This window comes from Armigeres subalbatus, chromosome 2, assembly GCF_024139115.2.
Source record: "Armigeres subalbatus isolate Guangzhou_Male chromosome 2, GZ_Asu_2, whole genome shotgun sequence".
NCBI lineage: Eukaryota > Metazoa > Arthropoda > Insecta > Diptera > Culicidae > Armigeres > Armigeres subalbatus.
The window spans coordinates 142,863,252-142,890,435 of record NC_085140.1 but is presented as its reverse complement, the minus strand read 5'-3'; the positions used below and the strand labels follow the sequence as shown (position 1 = coordinate 142,890,435).

The 27,184-nt window shown below is 38.2% G+C and overlaps 3 protein-coding genes across 3 annotated transcripts in view; all 3 read right to left on the bottom strand.

Moving 5' to 3' along the window:
- Positions 1 to 27,184, bottom strand: part of LOC134210927 (potassium voltage-gated channel subfamily KQT member 2-like) — a 685,380-nt gene that overhangs the window by 578,045 nt on the left and 80,151 nt on the right. The gene's annotated exons all lie outside the window — the stretch shown is intronic.
- On the bottom strand, positions 3,900 to 5,656 carry LOC134215210 (uncharacterized). Its single transcript, XM_062694435.1, has 2 exons — positions 5,501 to 5,656; positions 3,900 to 5,439 (listed from the first exon to the last, which is right to left on the bottom strand). Exons 1-2 carry the CDS (start codon positions 5,530 to 5,532, stop codon positions 3,963 to 3,965), a joined length of 1,509 nt encoding a protein of 502 aa, XP_062550419.1. The 5' UTR covers positions 5,533 to 5,656; the 3' UTR covers positions 3,900 to 3,962.
- Positions 20,252 to 22,235, bottom strand: LOC134210928 (chymotrypsin-C-like). Its single transcript, XM_062687368.1, has 5 exons — positions 21,242 to 22,235; positions 21,128 to 21,186; positions 20,857 to 21,068; positions 20,739 to 20,779; positions 20,252 to 20,679 (listed from the first exon to the last, which is right to left on the bottom strand). Exons 1-5 carry the CDS (start codon positions 22,233 to 22,235, stop codon positions 20,540 to 20,542), a joined length of 1,446 nt encoding a protein of 481 aa, XP_062543352.1. The 3' UTR covers positions 20,252 to 20,539.

The following is a 27,184-nucleotide window of genomic DNA, read 5'->3' as shown; positions in this document are numbered from 1 at the left end:
TTAAGGCGAGTCTGATTTTGGGGCACATACCTAACGATTGGCGTCAAATCCGGGCTGTCTTCATTCCGAAGGCAGGCAAGAGAGATAAAACCAACCCCAAAGCATTCAGGCCGATAATTTTATCCTCTGTAATGCTCAAAATTATGGAAAAGGTACTATGCGAGTACATAAATCACAAATTTATGAAAGCAATGCCTTTGTCAAAAAACCAATTCGCTTATCAAAGTGGAAAATCTACGATCTCGGCACTACATACGGTAGTTAAAAAAATCGAAAAAACACTTAATGCAAAAGAAATTGCTCTTGTAGCATTTCTTGATATTTAGGGCGCATACGATAACGCTTCTTATTCGTCTATAGGGTCAGCAATGTTGAGGAGAAAATTCGACCCATGCATTGTTACCTGGGTACATGCTATGCTAACTAATCGGAAAATCTCCTCTGAGCTTAGCGGTTCATACATCACTGTTAAAGCAACAAGGGGGTGTCCGCAAGGCGGAGTGCTTTCTCCTTTGTTGTGGTCACTGGTGGTGGATGAGCTTCTAGACAGCTTAGAGAGAAGAGGCTTCGAAGTGGTTGGATATGCTGATGACGTTGTCATTATTGTACGAGGCAAATTCGAAAGTGTTATCGTGGAAAGAATGCAATAGGATCAACTAGGCATAAATCCTACAAAAACTTCCATTATCCCTTTCACCAAACGGAGAAAGGTACAACTGAAACCCCTTTTCTTGAATCAAACACAATTAGTTTATTCAAGTGAAGTAAAATATCTAGGTGTCATACTCGACGCAAAGCTTAATTGGAACTCTCATCTCCAATCAGTTGTGCAGAAAGGTCTCAATACATTTTGGGTTTGTTCAAAAACCCTTGGTAAAAGATGGGGCCTAAAACCAAGTATGATCATGTGGATATATAAAACCATTGTCCGTCCCAAGACAACTTACGCTTCCCTTATCTGGTGGCCTAAAACTAATGAGGCTGCTGCAAGGGCTAAGCTCAAAAAAAACCAACGCACCGCTTGCATAGCCATCACTGGTGCAGTTCGTAGTACACCCACTTTGGCCCTAGACGCAATGCTTCACCTGCCCCGGTTAGATCAATTCATAAAGCTGGAAGCGAAAAAAAGTGCTCTAAGGTTAAAGAGAACAAAAACACTGCTGTCGGGAGACCTTACGGGTCACCTCAGCATATTAAATGAATTTGCCATAAATCCCGCAATAGGAATTTGTAGTGACTGGATGGAAACGGTAGTCAATTATGACTTACCTTACGATGTGTTCATTCCTTCCCGCCAGGAGTGGGAAGGAGGTGGACCCAGCGTTCCAACAGGCTCTATAAATTTCTTCACAGATGGTTCGAAAATGAATAATCTGACAGGATCCGGAATCTATGGCCCTACAACAAAAATTTCTGTCCACTTAGGACAGTGGCCCACAGTATTTCAGGCGGAAATATATGCAATATTAGAATGCGTGTTATTATGCCTGAGGAGAAAGTATAGATTTGCAAAAATATGTATTTTCTCTGACAGCCAAGCGGCACTTAAGTCGCTTAATAACTACACTTGTAACTCAAAGCTAGTGTGGGAATGCATTCTGGCTTTGAAAAACTTATCCATACGCAATCGAGTCTACCTATATTGGATCCCAGGACATACGGGTCTAGAGGGAAACGAGATTGCTGATGAGCTAGCCAGGAATGGATCTAATGAAAGGTTCATTGGCCCTGAGCCCTTCTGCGGGATCTCAGACTGCTCTGTAAAATGGAACTGAACAAATATATGGTCAGTCAAATCACATCAAACTGGAATGCACTTCCCCATATGAGCCAATCCAAAAGGCTCGTAACGATTAACCCCAAGAAAACCCAACAACTATTAGGTCTCAACAAAAGGGATCTCAACATCTACACCGGTCTAATAACTGGACACTGCCCCTGCAGATACCATCTACAAAAGATCGCAGCAATCCAAACCTCAAATTGCCGCTTCTGTGACGAGGAGAGAGAAACATCAGAACACATCCTCTGCTATTGCAGTGCACTCACCCAACGTAGGTTCAAAGTTCTCAGCAAGCCCCTTTTAGGGCCTGCTGACATATGGATCTTATCCCCCAAGGACGTGGTTGGCTTCATAAAGCTAGTCTCGCCAGAATGGGGGAGTCACATACTGTAACTCAGGATCTCTATTCATCAATAATAGATGGTCTTGAGTTCAATCGATACCAAGGTATCTCAGTGACAAACATGTTACTGAGATAACTTGCGTATTTCACAGCAAAAGGGTATATCACAATAGTCCTAAAATCTGGACGCAGTGATCTTCACCCGACAAAAAAAAAATGAATCTATATCGGAGTGAAGCTTAGTAAGCGGAAATAGTTAGATTCTTCCCCCACAACTAGTTCGTAAGTGAGTAATCTCCCAAACGAAGGAGGTTCTTACCAGGATCTAGCGATTAGCCATCTACAGTGAGCATTACAACGCCGTATGTGCTATCCATCGTAGGAGTCTTTTGGAGTCTCAAGGCTCAAGTTCAGTCAGACAGTTTGTTGCAACTAATAACACGAATAAACTCTCAATGGATATAAGAACAGCGAGGAATTTTGAAACACAGGTAATGGAACAAAAACACATTGAACTGAAAATAAAAAGTTATTGGAATACGTAATAAAACAAAGGACGGATACCGAATGGTTTGAATGATGCCTGCAATACTGGGAGTTTTTAAGCATGGTACAAAACTCGACGCAACTGATGGTCGGGCAATGAAAAAAACCTATCTATCGTTCAATCGACGATATTCGGATTTCTGAATATCGCCCCAACCATCGACATGCGATCTGATCCTTTATCAATGAAAAGAGAGGTCAAACAATCCACAAGGGTTTTCTGTTTGGCAGCTGATATTGCCGAGGATGACCAAAAAGTGGCATTCCCAACCTAGACCTCAATCCTTCAGCAGCAAATTAACACACCACCGGAAAACAGCGCGTCTGGCCCGGCCTTCCTCTTAATTTAAATTGCTATTATATGTACCTTGCTATTGGCGGGACCCAAGGTTGGCTGGCGGAAGGAATCCTTCTGGTTCCTTTCCTCATTGGTGTTGAACCTATGATCCTCTATGCATACGACTATTAAAAGGTTATTCGAATACCATGTGTTTGGATATTTGACGGATTCCTTATTTTGCAAACGCCCAAATAATCGACATGTTGAATTTATCCTAAAATTAAATTGAGAAAATCGCGATATTCGCGAGAGTGTAGTTATAAATCCGCGATTTTCGCGACAATGTTTGAAGGGACCGCGATTTTCGCGACTGGAAGGGTAAATCCGCGAAATTCGCGAAAAACGCGAAAATCGCGAAATCCACGACTGTTGTAACAGCCCTGTAAATCGCTGACTTATGTGAAACTTCACCGAAATCTCGACAGCAGAACTGTTTAGTTAATAATTTTACAGATTTTCGGTGGCAGTTGAACAAAGGAAAAATCACAGAAAATTTGGTGAAATAATTACCGAATAATTCTGCTCTTGAGATTTCGGTGAATTGAAGCAAAATTCACCGAAACCTGTGAAATGATGTATGTACGGATTCGTTTTTCAGAACTAAAAATGCAAATCTTATCCCAAAGCTGCGAGCCAATTTTTCACAAGTGTCTTATAGAGTTACTGAGCTCAACAGTTTTTCTTACAAAGACAGTTCTGAACTAGTATTTGTTTAATTAGCTAAATAAACTAAAATGTATAACAAAGCTTCCAAACATATCTTTTTTTCTATATTACAAGGGAATAATGCCAAAACAAACTATCATAACTAAATTATATCAAAGGAGGTTATCATTTACTAAATCTTGTACAGATCTCAACTACTCTCTTAATAAAAGTGATTCGGATAGGATGTAATCGAGTAATGGGTATTGGGCCTTTATTATATCGATTTTTTATATAACAAATCACTATCCACTTGCAAGTCTTTTCTCTAGTTCTTTGATTTTATTTTCATAGCCAATCACAGTTGTGTTGCGCTTCTCTAAATCTTCAAGCAACGTGTCCTTCCGATAGCTTTCGTCATCCATCTGAGTCTGCAGCATGTTTATTTCATTCAACTTGTCCTGATTTCGACGTTCCTCAGCGTTGATGTCTTCCTTGCGTTTCGTGTTCTCATACTCGTAATGTTCGAAGATCTTATTCAACTGGATCTCTACATCGCTGTCTCCACTCAGCCCAGCCAGACGGTACTGTTCACCGATGTAATTAGCCAGTTCATTGTTTTCACTCACGAGCTGGGTATTTTCCCTTCTGGCGACTTCTATTTGGGCCTGAATGGATCTGGCGACATTTTCCTCCTGCGACAATGCGGTCTCGAGCTGTTGAACGCTCTGTTTGGCAAGGCCTTCGGCAGTCCGTACAGACGAACCGGCAACTTCGTACACCAGATTATCGTCACCATCGCACGGACTTGGTTTGTATGCATCACACGAAATACTGCCATCCTGACGAGCTATTCCTTCCTGGAGGGCTTTGAACTCTTGCTTTCGATACTTTATCAATCGATCGGCGTAAGGTGAATCCACGGTAGTACATTTCGATGCATCTGACCCAGGTACAATTTTGCCGCTGATTTTCTTTTTCAACTCACCCAAATGTTTACAGTCCCAATCGTTATTCTCAATATTGATAAACTTTAAGCTCCCGTAGATGGTTACTTTATTAATTATCCAGATGACAATCTTGTTGCCTTGTAGGTACAAGTTTTTAAGATTGGGAAAATTATTAATTGATTCATCCACCGTGGTTAATATGTTGTTGGATAGGTCTAAACTTTCTAGCGATCGAATAGAAGCTGTTCCTTCTATAATATGTAAACCATTATTTGCTAATTTTAAGACTCGGAGACTAGTTAATGAGGAAAGTGCACTCACATCCAGCTTTCCTAGTTTATTGCAGGATAAGTCCAGCTCTGTTAATCGTGCCAGATTGTTGAAGCTACCAAGTGAATCTATTTCGTTCTTCGGTAGAATCAGTCTTTGCAGGTTCTTCGATTGAATATTCACACTATATAAATTGTTGCGTTCCGCAATAAATTCAATTACCGAAGGCATGACTGTTACTGTTTTTAGCTTGTTATACGTAATATCAACGAACTTCAGTTGATTACTTTGAATTGATGTGAAAAAATCATCTTCCAAGAAATTATAAGAAATGTTTAAGCGTTCCCATTGCACCGATGGCGTTTGATAGGCAAAATCACGATCGAGAAACTGCGTCAGTAGGTTACCATAAAGGTCAACACTTTTTGATCTGGAGAACCTTTTTACAACTTCACGGACGTCTTGCGGGCCTTGAACAACTGCCCTTATATGAGCACATGTGTCACCATCCAAACAATTTATTAATTCTCTCGCAGCAGCAATTCCGACGATGAATCCAATCCTACAAAATACAGAAAACTCATCAGTCTCGGAAAACGAACCTTTCAATATCCATCAATTACACAAGAACACTGAGCAAGGAACGACTTGCCATTATTCACACAGTGGACGAACTTTCGATTCCAAAAAAAGCCGATTGACTCTAACTAAACTTCCAACTGAAAGTGATCTCGCAACTGGCAAATAAAGTCGATTCACCCACTGGATCACGTCCGAGGGAATTCCCCTGCCACGAGCGATAAGAGCGCAACGGGACCATCGGGGTCATCATTGGCTGTCTTTTTGCTGCAAGGTAGGATCGGTTTCTTGCAATTACGCTACATAGGATTACTCGCGAGAGCAGCGAAGAACGCTGATACGAGACGGTACGCATTTTGGGGGCGATTCAAATATGACGTCCACTACTTTTTAGGATTTTTCGTACCACCCTCCCCCCTCTGCCACGCTTTTTCCAATACCTAGTACATGTACTGTCACAACATCTTTGACCCCCTTACCCCTCAAATCTTGTACGTCACTGTTGAACGACCCCATAACAGTGATGGAATATTCTCATATCAGTTGGGGAATTCCCTGGATATGATGAAGCGGATGAAATCTCGGTAAGCATAGAAGAGAGTCAACAATAAGAGGATTCTCTCGGGGTGCCTTTAACATATAGGGTGAGTTTACCGGGTTTGGGCATAGATTGTGTTTTGGACACATTCGCGAATACAATTTCAAATAAAGGATATTTAGAGGGGATTATGAGGAAATAGATACTCCGTGGGACTGGAACTGGTCGCTTATTGTGGAAGAATAAATATAACCAAAACCGGTACTCTTACTCTATGTATAAACATTCATAGAGGGATGTAGATTGCCAAATGAAACTCTGCGACCATCTTAGTCGTTTTATGTCTTGTGACACACTTTGTGGCACTAAAAATTTTGCAAACTTAAGGTTATCGAATTGCGTCTTACTTTTTACTATGTGGAAAACCATACTGAGGACCGAAAATATGTGTTTTGATAAGGAGAATATTTATGAAATTACTAGCAGACCCGACGAACTTCGTTTCGCCTAAAATTGATTAGTTCTCGAGTTATGCAGAAATTTCGGTTCCAAAGGAAGGAGGGGTCTCGAACTATCTTAAGAACCTTCCTCGACCCCAAAAACCTCTGCATATAAATTTTTACGCCGATCGGTTCAGTAGTTGCGGAGTCTATAAGGTTCAGACAGACAGAAATTCATTTTTATGTATATAGATTCAAAAATATCCACTTCTACCGGTGGGAATCGTGGGTTCGATCGTACCTCTCAGTATGCAAGACGGGATATGCTACGGTAAACTTAATGCTACCCTCATTAAGTTCCTCTAGCGGTAATGTGATATATAAGATGCAACCTCCTACGGCAGTTAGCAGATCAATCACACTCATCTATACAGTGGGGCATCGAAATCCGTACTCTCAAGCATCTCAGTATGTGAAAAAGGCTCGAAAAAATAGGCAACAAATGCAATTGAAACGTTTATCGTTGATACAGGAGAACGAAGGCCTCTACTTTTAAAGTGTTGCACATTTACACATTAGAAACTACGAAAAATATGATAAAATAATGAAATAAATCAACACCTCCTGAACCGAAATACGTCCACCGTGGACAGATTTAGAATCAAAGGATCAAAATTCGTACAGCTATTTTTTTTAACCAGAAATTTAAACTTAAGCAGACTGATTGACTAAACTACCACTGTAAATAGTTAAACGTGTACCTTGAGAAGCGATGCCTTTGATTTGTATTCCGTTTAGCTTACTTTATTAATTGCAATTTGCAATTAAAACGCACTTACCTTTGATATAATCATGCTCTGCACGCTTAAAAATGGTGCCATAAACTGAGCGTTTTGTGGTTGGTGATTTGTTTTCGATATATGCAGACTTGAAGATTTATTCCTTCCTTCTTCTTCTACATATATAGCTAAGTTTTGGCTGTTACGCCCTTTTCAAAGGTTGGCCTATAATGTTGTTTAAATTCCAATGCATGCTTTCTATCTCAATGGCCTAACTTGGATCATTTACTATTATCACAGACAAACAGACATAACCCTCGAGAAATTTCCATCGTTCACTGATTTACTGGTCAATTCAAATAATCATTGATTGGCCAATCGATCACCCGTGGCGCGCACATCGGATTTTCTCGAGTTCGACGTTTGCACACTACCGCCATCTGGTTCGTGGTTTGCCTAACTAACTTAAATCAACAGATGTCGTTAGTGTTTGAACGACGACGAATTTGATGAGTAAATGTTCAATGTGTTATGTCTGTTTGTGCTATTATGTTTCAATGAGGACAGATGGTTTCAACAATAAATCTCGCTTAACTTTTCAAAAGGACCCAAGTAACATTTTTATCATGAATTAATTTGAGTACTGTAAACGAAAGCTTTCATGTTTTTCTGTTTTCTGCGCTATTCAAATTTTTTCATGAAAAAAAATGTTACTTAGGTCCTTTTGAAAAGTTAAGCGAGAAATGCTCTTTTTGAATCCGCTGGAGCCAAATTTTAAGCTAATTTGTACAAAATTTCAAAGTGGCTCAAGTCAACTAAGTGTTTTTGAGCTATTTTCAAGCTTTTAATTTTTTCGGCTTTCTCCACATGTTTGTGGTTAATTTCGAACCAACAAATTTTGCTTAACTTTTCAAAAGGACCTAAGTAACATTTTTTTCATGAATTAATTTGAGTACGGCAATCAAAAGCTTTCATGTTGTTCCATTGATTGCGCTATTCAAATTAATTCATGAAAAAAATGTTACTTAGGTCCTTTTGAAAAGTTAAGCGAGAAATGATTCATACCTACTGAGTGCCGCCCAGCAGGAATAAGCGAAACCACAGATAGTGCGAAAAGAAATCGAGAGATGAGAATGAACCGATGAATAGTGAGTGCAGCAGAAAACACTGAGTTGGACTCAGAAGATTGATTCAATTTAGAATCAATGATTCGTTTTGTAGCCTGAATCTTTCTGCCGAATCCCCACTCACCACTCAATTACGATTTCATTCGATAGCGAACCGTATGTTAACAAACACTCGGCTAGGCATCATTTGCTATCTGTGGGAAAGATTCGGTGATGAATTTTGTCTGTTTGTTGTTGGCTAACTGAATCCAAACGGCAGACAATCGGAATTGAAAATATTGGAAGGGCTCGTGTACAGTTGCCTAATTTGCGATTGTGTGTAGAGGTCAGTGATGGGAAATGTCAAAAAAATGTCATGGCATTGCTATTACTAATTTCGTAATAACTTTTTCCAAAAGTCATTTACAGTTCGGATTTTTTGATTAACATGTAGTACTTAAAGGGTCCTAGAACTTTGTCGAACAGATCATTGTTCTAAATACAAAGTGTGAGCCATGAGAGCGAGATTAAAAAAATGTCACGGAATGTCATGACATTAATGTCATCTGACACTAATTCGGCTCTCACGCCGCCAATATCATATTTAGAGAAATAACCTATTAGAAAAAGTTTTCGGGTCATTTGAGGGCTACATGTTTATATGGAAAACATAATTGTAAATGACTTGTGAGAAAAGTTATTAGCAAGTTAGTCCCATGACATCGATATGACATTTCCCGTCACTGGTAGAGGTAACGCTAAATGAACCGATTTTTCCCATACCTGTAACCAATAGCTTAGGTGCCATTTACAATTAAATTCTAAAAAAAATAAAGCTGTACATTTATTTTAAATTAAATGAATCTGCCCGATCTTTCTCGGTTTGTTGTTTTTTTGGACCTGCCAATCATTTAGTTGATTGCAGCGTCGCACTCTAGTTCGATTTCAGTTCGATCTTGATGGTTTTCTTCAGAATCGGTGAAATCGTATGAGTTGTTTGTTTGTTTCACTTTCCCAGCGAAATGTTCTATAGAATGAAAAGATATATATTTTCACATACATGAACACAGCTGAGCCCGAAGCGAATCGATTAGTGAAGAAATCTTGCAAATCGGTCCACCCGTTCGTGAGTTATACTGCCTCAAAGTAAATGCAAACTCGTTTTTATATATAGAGATGAGTTCCCGCTGTCAACAATTGACCTCAAATGACCCGAAAACTTTTTCTAATAGGTTATTTCTCTAAATATGATATTGGCGGCGTGAGAGCCGAATTAGTGTTAGATGACATTAATGTCATGACATTCCGTGACATTTTTTTATTCTCGCTCTCATGGCTCACACTTTGTATTTAGAACAATGATCTGTTCGACAAAGTTCTAGGACCCTTTAAGTACTACATGTTAATCAAAAAATCCGAACTGTAAATGACTTTTGAAAAAAGTTATTACGAAATTAGTAATAGCAATGCCATGACATTTTTTTGACATTTCCCATCACTGATGGCATCGACGGTGGTTCGTCAAGTATCTCGGTATATCATGAATTAATGGAGTTATACTAAATTCACTCTCAATAAATTTTGTTCTTTGTATTGCGTTCGCATTATTTAATATTTTTTAGATCCTTAACAATTTTCCAATTACATGCATATTTTTATATTGTGAAACATACATACAATTGTTGACTAATTGTAATTTACAATTATTAATTACCTAAACAAAATCGTTTGAAACATGACGCTCCACGCCCCTAATATGCGCATTGAACACTGGCACATCCTTTATCGTCAGCAGACTATGCGTAAGATTAGAGGAGCAGGCAGGGCTCAGTACGAGTCTTTACTAACCTTATACACAAATAAGAAAGACTTCGGAAGCTAACGATCATCCTGTAGCTGTAGCTCTTAGGAGTAGTAATAGTTGTCTTAATAGTTAATATGGTTTTCTGTTGTTGCTCACATTAGGAAGCGGCTAAAAGCTTAATATAGCAAGCTAATATAACATTCTAATTGAACACCAGACAGGCACAAAAGAGTTTTCTGATCTTTTTTTTAAATCTCCAAAAATTTTACTGGAACAAGTGAACGTTGTGAAGATTCTTGTGAGTGAGAATGATACTTAAGTTTTGTACTAATGTACACTAAATTCGAATGCTTTGTAGAATTTTCTGTCATTGTTGCAAAGATTCTTTAGTTTTATTATTTTGAAAAGATGTTTGGAATTTGGAAAAAAATAAAGATCCAGAAAGGATTATTTTTAATATTAAATGGAAGGCTCATGAGTTCCAGGGGGAAGGGAATTCTAAGCTATCTTGATTGAGATTCTACGTGAATTTCTCCGAATTCTGGTCATAGTTTTAAATTTGGATTATTATGTATAGTGAGATTCAGGAGGGCCCTCCTTAGCCGTGCGGTAAGACGCGCGGCTACAAAGCAAGACTATGCTGAGGGTGGCTGGGTTCGATTCCTGGTGCCGGTCTAGGCAATTTTCGGATGGGAAATTGTCTCGACTTTCCTGGGCATAAAAGTATCATCGTGTTAGCCTCATGATATACGAATGCAAAAATGGTAACTTGGCTTAGAAACCTCGCAGTTAAAAACTGTGGAAGTGCTTAATGAACACTAAGCTGCGAGGCGGCTCTGTCCCAGTGTGGAGATGTAATACCAATAAGAAGAAGAAGAAGAAGAAATGCAGTGCTCATTGCCTACATTTCAGCGGTAAAAAGATTTGGTGCAATTCTAGTACGTTGCTTAAAAATTACTTACCGTGGGTTGCGCCACGGCTAAAATGATTAATGATTCAATGTGCATTTGTGTTTTTGTTGATTAAAAAATAAAAATATAATCCAAACTGCTTGATTTATTACAAAACAAAAACAATAGTGTCCAACTAGGAAATTTGCTCCGTCGAATGAAACCAGTTGCACTCGAATCTGTCAAGCCCTTCTATATGAAACGCGTTTAATAAAAAAAATATTTATGGGCTACACACATACACACTTTTGGAGTGAAATTATAGCCTTCTGGTACAACTGTGTTGTACGAGAAAGGCAAAAAAAGCCAAAACACTCATAGTGTTGTATACCGATCGACTCAGTTCGAAGAATTGAGGTGATTTCTGTGTGTACTAGAGTGGGGCGCAGTTGTATGGAAAAACGCAAACTTCGTCCGATCAAGTGAGATCAAGTTTTTTCTTAATCGTTTTGAGACCCCAATCAACTGTGCAAAATATGAGCTCGATTGGTTGCAAACTCGCATGCCGCATCGTGTTTTAAATTTACATGGAGATTAGTATGGAAAAACGTACTTTTTTACATTTTTGCTCTTAGCGGCTTCAATTTATCATCAATCACGTGACTCAATACGTTAGCATATAAGCAATCATGTATCATATAAAAAGCGTTACGCAGTGAGAAGGGAAGTTGTTCAAAATTTACAATTTTGACATTACTACATTATAGGAGCGAATTAAAGATTTAACCATAACGTGTCATAACGTGTTGGATGAGTAGTGTGTTGAATAACTCCTTGGCACAATACCTTTTCATAATTATGAAAGAAATCTTAATGAAATAGGGTAGCCGGCGGTAATGTTGGCCCTGGATGTAACATTGGCTCTTCACGCAAATTAATCAATATTTCAGCGATAATACGTCGATTTGTAGGGAGATATTAACCACTGCTTCTATAGAAAAGTGTATCAAACATATATCTGCTTCATAACTCTAGATTTATACACTTCTTAAACTATTACAAGCATTTAACTTGCGTGAAAAATCACTTTGACTCGGTTTTTTAGCAGCCACGTTTCGTTGACTTATGCAGGCTGGCTGTACTAGAGTTTTTCTTTTGCCCAATAAAAGAGTTTTCTGAATGAACATACCTGCTTTCGCACATCAGATGAATGGATAACAACCACACTATGTCAGATATAATTTTTATTTCACAATTTCCATTAGTATAGCGACATAATTAACCAAAACTTTTTTGGACAATACTGGGGGCACCCGGAGCCAAATGGTGGCATGTGCTTTCGATTTGTAGCACTACGTTAGTATAGGTGAAACTCTAAAATCAAAACATTCTCACCAATAACCCGTACTGGAGAAAATAACCGAAAGCTGCAGATAGAATATCCGATGCTTGCGATTAGGTTGCTAAGAATTTTTCCCCTGTCATAAGACGAGTTTATACAATCCCATTGAATTCCACCACTTAATTGTATCTTGACAGATACGTATTTCGACCTCAAAGGTAAGGCCGCCTTCAGTGTCTCGTACTTGACTCGACTTACGAGACACTGAAGACGGCCTTACCTTTGAGGTCGAAATACGTATCTGTCAAGATACAATTAAGTGGTGGAATTCAATGGGATTGTATAAACTCGTCTTATGACAGGTGAAAACATTCCACTAAAAAGCTCAAAATAATTTTCTTATAAGAATTTTTGTTAAAACAGGTTAATCCACTCAGCGGTTAAGTTTCATTCGCAAATTACATAACGCTAAACTCAACCCACACCAAGCCTCTAGTAATGCTTCATGTATGGTAGGATTCTGAAATTTATAAAGTCCTTAACGCTCAGACAAGTACCCTCCCACAACCTGAAACATCATGTAGTTTGTAAATGGGCCCTCATGATGCTTTTCTCGAATCACGATATAATCGCTTTCATTCGCAGAACATACCAAAAATAATTGCCTACCTTACGGCTTCCAAACACGATTCAAGCAAAAGCGATTCAAAGCATCAACCTTTCGTGGTTCGATACACCATTTTCTTCATAATTTCGAAAATAAATGATTCAATTAGTGTAAGAATATTTAGTTTTATCATCTTTCGCACGAGTCCTACAAACATTTTCTCATTTAATAATGGAAAGATACAATGGATCGTATGCTTCATTAGATAAACTTTCAACGTCATTTCATGTGATTTCAAGTCAAATTACTTGACAAATACCTTCATCATAATTTAGATTTATTATTGCTTGCAAAAAGTATTTTGATCTGTAAAATGATACCGAAAAAGTATTCTTTCAACTCGGGAAGTTGAAACACGTGAGAGTTTTGAGAGGATTCACAACAGCTGATCGATATAGAGAGGAGTGGAATCAAACGCACGTACCAATCATAAAACTTTAATGCAGGCAGAGTTAAAAACAAGCATCCAATAATTTTATTTATGAATAATTGTGTAATAATATCAGGTAGTTGGCACAGTTATAACTGTTTATGCACAGTACAAAGCAAGGAATTGCCTAGAATAAGTTTTACAATTGGCTTTCTTTAGTAGTGCGTTATGCATCATCCCCACCTGAAGCGTTGTTTACGTTTTGGAAAAAAGTTTCTTGGAGAGTATCGCAAGAGCGAGAGCAACACAACTGCCATGGTTTCAACTAGCAGTAAATCTCAAAATTATGCGGCAGCCAATAATTAACGTATGCAATTTGTTTGAAGGTACAACACGAGGGCTAGAACATGTAGCCTTTTTGCAATTGCAGTTTTTAATACAGTTTTCATTTTTTTAAACTTCTACACTTGCAAATATGGTAAATATTTAGGAAATAAACGATTCATATACTAGTATTTTCGTTAGCATGTCCTTGGTAAGCGTGCTATTGGGGGAATCTGAAACGCACTCTCAGTCAGTGGGTAGTATTTTACATGCAACCAATTAGAATTCACGCTCAATAAGATGGTTTGATTTTCTCTATTTGTTTGCATGCTGCCTTTATTTAACGCAAGCAAAATGACTGTTACTATAAACAGCAACCCATCTTTATCTCTCGTATGTTCGAAATCAACACTCACTCGTCCCAAGTGGGCTGAAAAATTATCCACATGATAGGGACAAGGATGCCGACCTTTTGTCCATTTCTCTCGAGACTTTCGCTGGTTTAAATGAGATATTGCGGACATTCATCGTCGTCTTTTGCTATTTGGCGTCAAAACCAAATGTAAGCAAGCTGGCTGGTGGAATAATTCTGGTTGGAAATGCAATATATGAAGATTTATAACGATAAATGTGCTCAACCGTAGCATAATGGGCCAAGGTTTGAGCCGTTACCCCTATCAAATAAATGAAATTCCATTTCGTTGATGTCACAATATGACGCTAATTGAATCTGTTCTACCCTCCTTTGTTGGTTTAATAAGTTCTACTCAGTGAATTTTCAACACCAGAAGCTGATAGTGCTTTTTTTATCATTTTAGGAAATCTGTGTTGCGTCCATTTGTCTGTGACACGAATATACAGTTTATATGAACATTCGTATATTATCCAGCGTCAAACAGGCTTATTGCAAGCCAAAAAGTGACCAAATTCCGTTGGTTGTGTAGAATATGACAAAAATCAATACTATGCCGAAAATTGGCCCCATACCCCATTGAAGGCCCAGAAAAATATTTTTCTTCTCTATCTATGTTTTTATGATGAATACCACTGTTTATTGCCGGATTCATAATTTTGGCCAAAAATACCTCCTTTTTTCCTATTGTGCAGTTCAAGAAAAAAATGGATTTTTCTTCAGCTACGGCATTGCTAATCAGTGAAAATATTGAAGAAAAGTTTGATGAGAAAAATATTGTCAATATATCTCTCGTCTGGGGTCTGCTTTAGGAATTTGATCAACTGTTTAACGGCATACCTTGCGAATGACTCGAAGATTTTCGAAAGAATTATTGTTCGAAATTTCATTGGCCGGATTTGTGTATATGTGCTCATTTTGATATACATAGAGTTCAGTGCGTGTTGGCTCTTGTTTCGGACGGCAGAACGATCGCGCGATTTTCCGAAATTTTGTGTTTTGCATTGCGCGGCCGGTAATAAAGTTAATTAGTTCAGTGCGTGTTGGCTCATGTTTCGGACGGCAGAACGATCGCGCGATTTGCCGAAATTTTGTGTTTTGTTTTGTTTTTCCCTTAGGATGAATATATTTTATTACTTTTACAGCATATACTGTTATTGACAAACGCTCTATATTGTCGAATAGAGCTCCCTATTATTCACCTTTCCCACTAACACAAATTTTCCTTCCCGAGACATCTATGAAGGTAGTATGGGTTCCCTGCATCTTCACTAGTAGATGTTGTACTAACATTCCTTCCCTTCCTTCCGTGATTGTAAGGACGTGGCCAGGTATACAACTGCTACTGTATAGGAAAAGGTACTAATCCCAAGTACCAATTTGCGACAATATACAGTAGATTGCTCAATTCAAGCTCTGTCTGGTAAGGGGGCGGGTGTCGCGGGAGAGGGTTCTCTTCGTCGACTTCCCCTCATTTGAATGAAAGTGACAGGCAGGGAGATTCTTTGCAGTTTATCACCTCAGAATTGTTTGTTTTCTTTCGTTCTGAAGTGATAAACCACAGAGAGATCTGCTGCTTGTCACTTTTGTTTGAGGGAGGGGGGGTCGACGGGGAGAGTCTTCTCTTGCGACATTCGCCCTTATTCCAGATGGAGCTTGAATTGAGCATTGTATAGCCACCCACGATTTGTACAATCACATATGCTATGCTATGCTATGTGCTCATTTTGATGTAGTTGTAAAACACTAAAAACAAAATAAAAGAAAAGTTGTAAAAAGCGGATCGGAGCTACCAATAGAACAGGAATGTTTATATCATTAAACAATTATGTTTTTGAACTTGGTACTAGTTTGAACTTGGGCGAGTTTGAAACAAACGGAAATCTCACTATACCATGGATGAAGTTTTATTTATGAATTAGTAATTGGAAATGAGCATCAGTTGTTGATTATGTTCCGAAGGTCGAATGATCCAATGGGTAGTCTTATCTTTCCATTTTCATGCATCAATAAGAAGATTATTGCATTTTAAATTCACAATTCCGGCAAGAACTTATTGTGTATACATGTTCAGATTTTTATAGTAAGGCATCGGAAAGCTTATCTTAATGAAGAAACTGATCCAATTAAAATTTCATTCAAAAATCGGTTTCTTCGACCAGGAAACTAGTGAAACAAATGCAGAACAAATTTATTTTTTGAAGCCAGCGACGGAATTTGCAGCGACATTGATTTTGGTTGTGATATAATTCATAGCACACAACATATTTTTTTTATTTCAAAATAAAAATTAGGAAATACCTATGTAGGAAATATGTGAATGAAATTAAAATTGACTAAGCCGGAATCAAAACTTTTGGGGGGGGGGGGGGTTCACAAGTAGATCTGGGGGTGGCCAGCCCCCCCCTTATTTACGACAATGTTCCTCTGTGATTTAAAGATGATCTTCAACTCCCGTTATGAAGACAGCTACCTGCACCATGTTTTTAACACCAGTATTGTCATCGATTGCGAGAGAGTAGAATCTGAAAAAGGCAGGTGCAATGTTTTTGCAGCAAACATCTCAAAGTAAAATTTATGGTAGTGTTTGTTTTGTTTACAAACATCTGATTCCTTTTTTCCTTTTTCAACATTTCTTAGTGGGAATCGTATTTGCATTTTTCTGCTTCGTGTTAAACTAAATGAGCACCTTACATTTGAGGCACTTTCAACATTTGTTTTTTCTTTGTTCAGTGTAAATCACGCTCAACTTTTCAAAAGGACCTAAGTAACATTTTTTTCATGAATTAATTTGAGTGCAGCAATTAAAAGCTTTTATATTGGACGGTTGATTTCAATATTCAAATTAATTCAGGAAAAAAAGTTACTCAGGTCCTTTTGAAAAGCCAAGGGAGAAATATAGCATTTCGTAAAATGCTTGATTTCGTAATGTCGTTTCAGATCATATTCCTTCAACACAACAACACTTACCGAACTAATTAAGCAAAAGGGCTTTCCTTTGTTCAACATGAAAACGCGATGTTCCACATCAACCTTTCGTTTCATGGATCACTCGGGTCACTCAATGCAGTCACTTAGGCTCTGTCTCATTTCCCGAATCAAATTTAATTTTACTTAAAACTGACAGTTCGAAAATTTAAAAATAACCCGGCCATAAGAATGGCTGCGTGCTACCCAGCAATTCCAATAAGACATCGATCGAGAATGATTCGATATCTGTCAAAAGTAATCCTGCTCATCCAGCAGGGTTATTCGATAATTATTGAACTGTCACTTTTAAGTTTAATTTGAGTTTGATCATCCAATTGAGACAGACCCTTAGCATAGTATAGCATAGCATATGTGATTGTACAAATCATGGGTGGCTATCAGGGAATCAATTTTTTTGGAATGCGCCTGCGAAACAAGCGACAAAAGAGAACCAACGACAAAGCTTTGTTTTTGTCGGAGATAATAATGACAAAGATCCGAAAATTTTTGTCAGCAACAAAAAAGAAGACAATCTTGTTGCTAACTTTTCATTCCGTTATTTTGCACTATTTCTCGAGCAAATTTCGGTTTTATGCTATCATAGTTTCTGCTTTTATGGAAATATTCGAGTATCGAACAATGATTACAAAATTAACAGCGTATTTTCAGAAATATCAGAGCAAGCAAAGCAAATGATTCTTGTCATATTGTGTTCAATTTCTGATAAAGGTTTGTCGCTAGGTGCGTTTGTCAGTAACAAACTCTGTTGATGACAAAGAGTATATTGTTAGGCGTTGCTCGAATATTGATTCCCTGGTGGCTATACAATGCTCAATTGAGCAATCTGGGTCACTCAATGCAGCCATTTATATTTAAAAAATATATTTTTTGTTTCAAATTGATACACAGTAAAAGTACAAGACCCGAATAAAAGACTTTTTTAACCAGTAAATTCATACAGTATCAAGTGATAAATTATAAAATAAAGCTTCTCGATCTACATAGAGATTCTTGGGGGCCGCTTATGAAGTATTTTCTACCACAGAGCGTGGGTCACAAAAATGGAGCCGAGGGCCGCATCCGGCCCGCGGTCCGTACGTTGGGCAGCCCTGATATAATGCGTAAAAGTGGAACACTTCAAAAATAAAGGCCCTTATGCATCTGCGTCAACGACAAACGTGCTGATTACATGATATTTGTATTTTTAGAGACTTGTATAACAGAGGGTACTCTAAGTACTCCTAAAGTACAGATTTCGATGCCTCAAGGGAACTAAGACGACGCCATTAGACGCAGAATTCATTCCTTGAGCTAGCATACAAAGTTGGATAATAGTCATTAGTTTCTGAATGTGTGCGTATATATGAATATAAGAAGAATATCAGTATCATACTTATCCTCACCAGAGTGTAAAATAATCGAAATTTTTTAGTGAAGTCCATTTTTCTTCATTTGTCAGTTCACTTCCGACACATTCATAGTCGGCTCTGGACAGTCAATATTCAGTTGAATATTAGTCATTGAATATTTATGCACATTTATGCACAAATTGATAAATTATCTGAAATCTGAACACGTTTCAAATGAGTAAAGTGATTTATCACACAGGACTGAATCCGATTTTCATCCGCGAGGCACTTTCAGTGGTAAACATCAACATAAACAATGCTAATTAAGTTTTTTCTGCACACAGTAAACACATTCAGTGACAGTCGAATGAATGAGTTCGTGGAGTAGTCGTCTGACTATGTCATTCTATGTTTTGAATATTCATGCGATGTTTGTCAAAATTCGGACCGAAGTTGCTTCATGAAGATGAATATTTTAGGCTCTGATCCTCACCATACACTGAAAGAAAGGACATGGTAACACTAACCATATAAATTAAAACCCAGATTAATCCACCTACAGTGAGATTTTGACCCTTCCTTAGTCATAAGGAAATATTGTCAGACTCCAATATTTTAAACGAGATAAAACAACTGAGCTTGATTGAACGGTGATTGCGGTGATTGAACGTATAAAGTGACAAATTAATTGCCTATCAAAAGGCGGATTTCATGGGTTGAGTGACAACAAAATGAACGAAAACGCACTGTACGTCATGCTGCCTATCTATTAGGCGCTCGTCGGATTGAATAGCTATTGTAACATGGTTAGTAACTAGCGTAACGCTGGTGGCATATAAATATACTCGTAATTTCCAAAGACCTCGATAATTATTAATCCAGAACTAACTAAATCAGTCATTGATCTGAACGAAACTCAATAGCGTTCAATAATAACATATATTTCGCCTTATGGATGTCTAATTTTGTAATACTAATCATGTTTAATACCTTAAAAATGAGTGAGATTTTTATGTTAGTAAATTTCAGAATTTGGACAATTACGCACACATACATGCATATTAGTGGTCTATTAGCGTCTCAAAACATGCTCACATTTGCTATCTAGCTTCCATCCCTTAAATCCCTTTAAATTTTTACGTTTTTGCTTTCCTGAGAAGATTGCTTGGTACATGCTTCTATATCTTGCTCAATTAAAATCAATTGTTCCTTTGAAACAAATCAGAAAAATATGCATATTTCCATATCATATTATTTGTCATAATTATATTTTTAATAATACAGTGAATTTGTTCCAAATACCATACATTTTACTTCATAATTCAAGAGATTTATTGTTAGATTAATACGTAACACGCCTGCGTAACGCATACAAAGCGAAATTATATACACTTCCGAAGGAAGGGTCAAAACATTTTAGCACTTGATTTTGGCAGAACGCAACATTTGAAACCACTGCGTTTTTTGGTGATTTGACTACGCCGTTCGCAGTGATGCATTATACAGCAGGTTTTACTATTTTCATACATGATTTTACCATGTGCGTCATAATATCAGCATGGTTGATTTTACTACGAAATCTTGTCACATTATACTATAGGTATGAGTAATGGTATTTCCTTGTTTACATTGGAGTAAAGAAATAAATTCAATTTTATTAATTTAAACTTCATTAAATATATGTAACTTCATTATTTTCCATTTGGTAACGTCTTGACGCATTGCTGTAGCTCTTTTTCGAAACCTCGAAATAAGGTAAAACCAGACAAAACATAATTCTTAATATCATGATTACGTTCTGGGTCATCTCGAGTTAGATACTTCGGAGCTTCCGATTCCGCTGATTTTGAAGGCAGTGGTATCGCAAAGTATTCCTCAGCCAGCAAATTGGACTGATCCGGAACTGAGCCGGGGGCAGGAATTGAGATCCATTTTCCTGAAGATATGCGGTTTCGTTTCTGAACTATACTATACACATAGTAATTTTGGTTGTAGAACACATGGTATATTAAACTATACGTAACTCTATTTAGTCATGACAATTATGGTAGCACTAACAAGAGTGATTCTGTTCCCTGTTGGGGTACTGGACTTACTCATCCTTCCAAACAACTGATTCGATCCATTCTTCGTGGGTAGTCTTCGTGGGTAGAAACGAATTCAGCTCGAACTCCACCCAAGAGGGAGCATCCTCCGTGATTGAATTCCACTGGAGTTGCTTGCCTTCGAAATCTAAAAAAACAAAAATAAAGTGATCGGTTTTGTATGCAACCTTTCAAGCACACTCTTACACATTTTGGGTGAACTTTCTGGTGAAAGGCACCACAATGGTCTACAAATATGATAGAAGGAACAAGAACGTGAAGGAATAAGTTGCAGTCCAGAATCTTGATTAGTCATGGAACATACTCGGTAGCCAGTGGCATCAAAATTAATGCTATGTTGAAGTCCCTGGAGCCTTCAAAATGGGGGTGCACGATCACTTGTTGAACTTTTTTGCCCAGAATTGTTTCGCATATTGCATTTATACAATTTTTCGCCAGCCCCGCAGTCGTTACTGCAAAACGATCGTTTAAGTAATATGCTAAGCCTAAGGGTTTGTCATTGATTTGCAGATAAACCTGAAAGATTTAATAGTAAGTAAATATATTAAACTGATGATTATGTTGCATTATCATACATGACCAGGTCCATGGAAGCCCGACACAACAAGACCCTTTCTCTGAAACTCTCTACATTCTGAAAATCATAGAATAGCTATCAATTGGTTGGTGTTGGTAGAGCTAATATGTACTTCTTTCACTGATTTTAATTTGTTGAGCAACTTTGGTAGACTCTTCAACCAATCGTATTTTTTTCGTTCTACCATCCGTCATGTTCCGAACGAAAAAACCTTCCTGATGTCCATATTCCATGACATTATGAATCCACGATTCAAAAAACGACACATTAGCAAACGCAGAATAGTCCTTCAAGCTACAACTGTTGTCACCCCATCCACGCTGAGCGGTGAAACTGGTTACACCACGAATGGTCCATCGCCCGTCTGTTTCTTCCGTAAACAGGCCACCTCCACTATCTCCGTTGCAAACCGTCCCTTCCTGATCATTGCCAACACATATAACTCCTTCAGATAACGATTTTCCGAAAACGTCTCGATTGCTTTGCAAACACGTTACGTAGTCCACAATCGTTACGGTTAGTTGCCTCAGTTCATCCGAATTTTCTCCCTTTTCTGTCATTCCAAACCCCACCGTCACCGCATCACGACCAATGATACTACTACGAACATTCTGTACGCTCTGTGTGGGCAAACAGATAGGTTGCACGTATTCATTCAAATCAACTCTTGTCTTCAGCGCCAGCAGACCAATATCTGCGCGAAAGTCTCGAGATGAAAATTCTTCGTGTAAGAACACTTCTGCAACGGCTTTATTCTGTACTGGGAATTCATTCAGCAGTAAATTCTGTCGAACCGAACCCAACTGTACGGTGAAAAGGCGCTCATTCAGGGCATTGCCATCTTTCGACACACAGTGGCCTGCGGTTAGTACAAACAGATCACTGAGTAGCGTACCCCCGCAAACGTAGGCATGGATTTTGCGAGACTGTCGGTGCCATATGGATGCATGCCATGGCCATCGGCCTGGTTCTCCAGATATGGTTCCCTGGACGATCAGTGGCTTCTGGATATTGTGAATCGTTGTGCCACAGCTGGTTACGTTGTTCACGATTTCCGCTGTCACAGATAAATTCCACACAAGAGTAAACAAAACATTGGATCTCATCTCGTCTAGGTGATGATTAGAACTGAAAGCAAAAGTGCTGGTAACGTGATTGCGATAGGTCCCACAATTTATAACCGGCAAAACCTGTTCTTAAGTTTGATTAGTGGTGTCGTCAGTTGTAAATAATAGGCGATCGAACAAATATGTAGCTATTTTGTTTATTCTTGGCATAAATACTGAAACCCAGATAAACCCACCTAGTGGTAGGGTAACCAACTTTATTTGGACTCCTACAGATTTTCAGAAAATAATGCATTCTGCATTTGTTTGACTAGTTTCCTGTATTTTAATAAGCATATATTGGGAATCACTTCCTCTAGGGGTCTTACATATAACATTTACCCGGAAACCTAAAGTTTTGCATCTTATTAGGAGAATGAATTTATTTTGTTCAAAGATCATTACGTTTGCATTTTAGGATCACATCTTTACACAGAGCTCAAGTCAATCAAAGATAACCCACCAAATTGGTATCTACTAAATTCCCAATTAATAAGCCCTCTTGAGTTTAGAGGTTTAAATCATAAACTCTTAAGCCTGCCTAAGGTTTATTGAGTTGCATTTTTATTATTACCTTCATTTACCTTCTCTTTAAGAAATTAAGAATAGAATAGATATAGGCTAGGTGTACCAGTTGTGGCTATAGCACCAGTTGTCGCACTAGTGCTTTACATGCCAAATAGCCAATCAAATCACCGCAAACCAAGTTCATATCAATAAAGCATATTCATATGCATAGCATAGCATAGCATAGTTACGGTGTACTTCGTAGATTGGACACTAGTGATACTCATGTTTCTCTTTTGGAATCCTTATTCAGATTGCTATCAGAAATCAAGGTGGGTGTGGTCCTTGATTTCAATCTAGGATAAAAATCACAAAAGCATGAGGATTACTACTCCTGGCCACGCCCATCATCACCGTAACTTGGGAGGGGAAGGAAGTGTTGGTGTAGTACTTACTTAACGAGAGGCCCCCGACTCAGTGACACCCTCATAAGTACCACGGAGTTGGATATTGGGGAAGGTATTCGTTGGGTCAGGATTTGCCTGTAGCTGACAATGTGACCGTGGTAGATCTTACACCGCAACACACCACGCAAAGGTGTCTACCCAGCGTTACGGGGGTCATATCAATAAAGCATATTCATATGACACGATAACACCTTTGATTTCCTCAGTTGTCGCACTAGTGGTCCCAATTTGACCAGTCCCATAAGAAAACAATGGGATTTGCCAAATAAGGAACCAAAATTAAGAATAGTGAAACAACTGGTGCATGCGTTCCTATTATGGATTAATCAATTTTGAGGATAATATTGTGGTTTTCACAGCTGTTCTAAGGAGCAGGAAGTAAAACCTTTCGCTTGATATATAAAGTCCACCCACATGCCTTTTACTTATTTAAAAAAAAGTTGTTTTTATGTATGGCGACAATTGGTACACCGACCCTAGGTCACCCAAAAGCAAATTATAGTCGTTCTTCTTTCCCCATGGGTATTAACATGATACAGCGTTACGAGAAATAGATTAGATACTACTTATGATTAAAGCATGTTATTCATTTATTTCAAAATATTGTTATTATCTTTCGATTCTTGAATTTACTTCAAACAGTAAATTTCAATCTCAATTTGCTTTTGGTGGGATATTTTCGTTTACTCGGGGAGTCTTGAGAAGAGGCGTAAAATGTGATAAAAAACGATGGCATGGAAAAAACCAGTGATTTCGAATCGCTTTGCTAAATATAAATTGCCTTACTGACCCTGATCCAACTAAATCCATCAACCGCATAACGATACCCAGCTATTTCTTGCTTATCAGAATTTTCAATATTCATCGCTCGACTTTGGTACAAAATACAAAAAATCTTATCAATGATGCTGGTTTTGTTAGATAATGAGTTAAATTTGGCTGCATGCAATTTCATTCATGTCCCTCGACCATGGAGATTGAAGCGTGGCCATCCAATAAAAGAAGGACGTAGGACTGACTGGGCACACCGTATTTACCTTTGCCATCAACCATCACGTGAGTTTCGAGCACATCTTTGCAGACTTAAACCATGTTCTCTTAAATATGGTAAATGTTGAAATAAGCTCTGTTCTGGGGAAACAAAAATGCCTTTCTTTGCTTTGCATTGTGGAGCATTCTGCTGTAAAAAAATAACTAAAGGTAATTTAAAAATTAGTCACTCGAAGAAGCATGATTCGACCGAAGATGCTGAAGCCCCTGCCCACAAAGCTGCCATCCAGATGAACAAACTGCGAACCCCGAATGTATTTCGGGAAACGCGTGACTTATTCCCAACTCATTCACGCGTTACCATTCAGAAGCTATTTCTGTTGTTTCCACGCCTGATGTGGTCCAATTACCAACTGCGCGCGGTGGTACGAAGACAAAAGGCAAAAATAAAACCCATTACGAATTTCTTCGGGTAGGGTGACGGCAGATATGTTTACCGGTTAAAACATTCTCGTTATTCAGCTCGTAAGGCAATGGTGGGACATGAAATACTTTTAACGTGCAATTAAATGTACAATGCAACTCGATAGTTGCAACAGATTTCCGGTTATCGGGTCGCCAAACATCAAAACGATGTCAAACTCAATGGCAGTGCAGACAACTGCATCACGCTGCATAATCAGATGCATTTTTATTACACCTGACGTCCACTGTTTGACGTCTTAAATGCTTTGCAGCTATCGAATGTCTAGTTTAGAAGTAGAAACTTTAGTGTTACAAACTACAAATCAAATATGTTGACAGAGTAATGACAAATATTCCTGACGGGTTTCTATCCTTGACATATTGAGGTTCAAAAACAATTATTGCAATATATTTATTTAACAAATCTTTACTGAGAACTTACAATGCTATTTATTTACACCTAACTTCACGACGATTGAATCGAGAAAGGCAATCATCACCGCTAGGTGGGTTAGTCTGAGGCTTTACAAAACATTTTTACAGTTTCAATAAATATTTTTTTTTTCCGGAAGCATTATGATTTATTATTATGTAATATGATTTTAATCCCCACAAATAAATTCCCCTGTAATACTAGCATTTGGTTAATGTATTAAAGGTATTGGATTATAACTGACATAAAGTCCAAAACCACAATTATTCTAGCGATGATGATGCCTTCCTAGTGTGTTTGGAAAGGTTAAAAACCATGTAAGAAAACTCTAAAACATCACTGTTAGATAGTTAAATAGGACTTGTTTATTTGGGAAATAACACTAACATCAACATTCTTGATCATTTGACTAATTTTAGGTCACATTAGTTCGGTCCACCCAGTTTTTAAGAGGGGCAGGATTCCACATCGAATGCAACCTGTTGCTAGCAAATTGGTTGAGAATAAGTGCCTTACAAATGATGACGGCGGCGGCGTTTCTGGTGTCACGCCGAAAGCCATTTTGGCCGGAGGCGTGAATCGGCGTGGCGATTTTTTTAATACGTTTCTCCAAGATTTTTTTTTGGGATATTTTCAATTTCATGAAAAAGCTGATGAGCTCCACCAGAAGTTTCTTTTAGTTTTTTCAAAATGTTTATTTGGAAATTATTTTCGGCTTTCCCAAGGGAACTACTTTGAAGTTTCGAGAATTCTTTGGAATTACTAAAAGAAGCTCTTTGGAATTCTCAAAGAACATTGTTTGGAATTCCAACACCAAATTCCTATGAATTTACATGAGAAATTCTTAAGAATTTTCACGAGAAATTGTTCCAAATTTCTACAGGAAAATGTTTGGAATATCCACGGAAAGTTCTTGTTGAATTTCTTTTGAGTATTTTTTGGAACTCACATAAAAATTCTTCATAATTGTAAAAGAATGCGGCTGGTAGAATGGGTGTCTTAGCGTTGGCTTTCGATAGTTGCAACAGTTTTGCAGTTATCTGACCGCTGAACTTCAAAACGATGTTAAAGTCAATGATAGTTGCATTACACTACACAATCGGGTGCACTTCTATTGCATCTGACGCTGACTGACAACCATTTGACGTCTAGAATGCGTTGCAGCTATCGAACGACATTCGGTAACTGAAACGTTAACATGATGCTGTTATCTAACGACTAGTGTATTGTTCATAAGAAATTCTTGGGAAATTCCATTGGCTGAAAGCAAAGGTCGGTAATTTGGCTGAAAAAGTCGTTTTCCCTAACAGGTCATTTGACCGAAGCAGTCGTTTGGCCGAATAAGTCATCAGCCCAAAAATACTGTTTGGTCGAAATGGTCGTTTGACAGAATGGGCTATTGGCCGAAAATGTCGTTTGGCCCAACGGGTCATAATTTCTGTACTTTTAAAGTCGATACTGGTCTTTAAGCTAGAAGTAATCTAACCAAATCCCATCAAGGTGAATTGAACGTATATCCGAAACTGTTATCAGATCGCAAATGGTTTGTCCGAAAATTTAGTTTGGCCGAAAGTGACATATAGCCGAAAGGGACAGAACTGGTAATTTGGTCGAAAAAATCATTAGACCGAATAGATCATTTGACCGAAAATTGGCATTTGGTCATTTGGCCCGAAAATGTCCTTTCTGCAAAATAATCCTTTCGGCCAAATGGCATTTTCTGCCAAATGGCATATTCGGCAAAACTTTTTTTTTGCAGATTGATCATTTCAGCCGAACGACACATTTCGCAGAAAATGCCATTTGGCCAAAATGTTTGTTTTACAGAAAGGACATTTTTTGATGCCATTTGGTCTTTCTGTCATTCTTACCAAATTGCAGCGGTCAAACGACTTTTCCAGCATTTTCAATCAAATGACCTGTTACGGCAAGCAACTGTTTCGGTCATATTACCAGTTCGGCCAAATGTTCCTTTCGGCTGTATGCCGCTTTCGGCCAAACTACATTTTCGGTCAAACCATTTTCGACCTAATAGGGGGAGATCTCCCAGCGCCGGACAACCTCCAATAACGGACACTTCTCAAAAC

What these genes read in the sequence shown, in the direction of transcription:
- LOC134215210 (XM_062694435.1), bottom strand. Translation starts at nt 5,532, where the DNA reads ATGGCAAGTCGTTCCTTGCTCAGTGTTCTTGT. An exon ending in TCCTTGCTCAGTGTTCTTGT is followed by an intron (nt 5,440 to 5,500) that starts GTAATTGATGGA and finishes TGTATTTTGTAG; the next exon opens with GATTGGATTCATCGTCGGAA.
- LOC134210928 (XM_062687368.1), bottom strand. Translation starts at nt 22,235, where the DNA reads ATGAGATCCAATGTTTTGTTTACTCTTGTGTGGAATTTATCTGTGACA. An exon ending in GCTTCCATGGACCTGGTCAT is followed by an intron (nt 21,069 to 21,127) that starts GTATGATAATGC and finishes TAAATCTTTCAG; the next exon opens with GTTTATCTGCAAATCAATGA. An exon ending in AGAAAGTTCACCCAAAATGT is followed by an intron (nt 20,680 to 20,738) that starts GTAAGAGTGTGC and finishes TTGTTTTTTTAG; the next exon opens with ATTTCGAAGGCAAGCAACTC.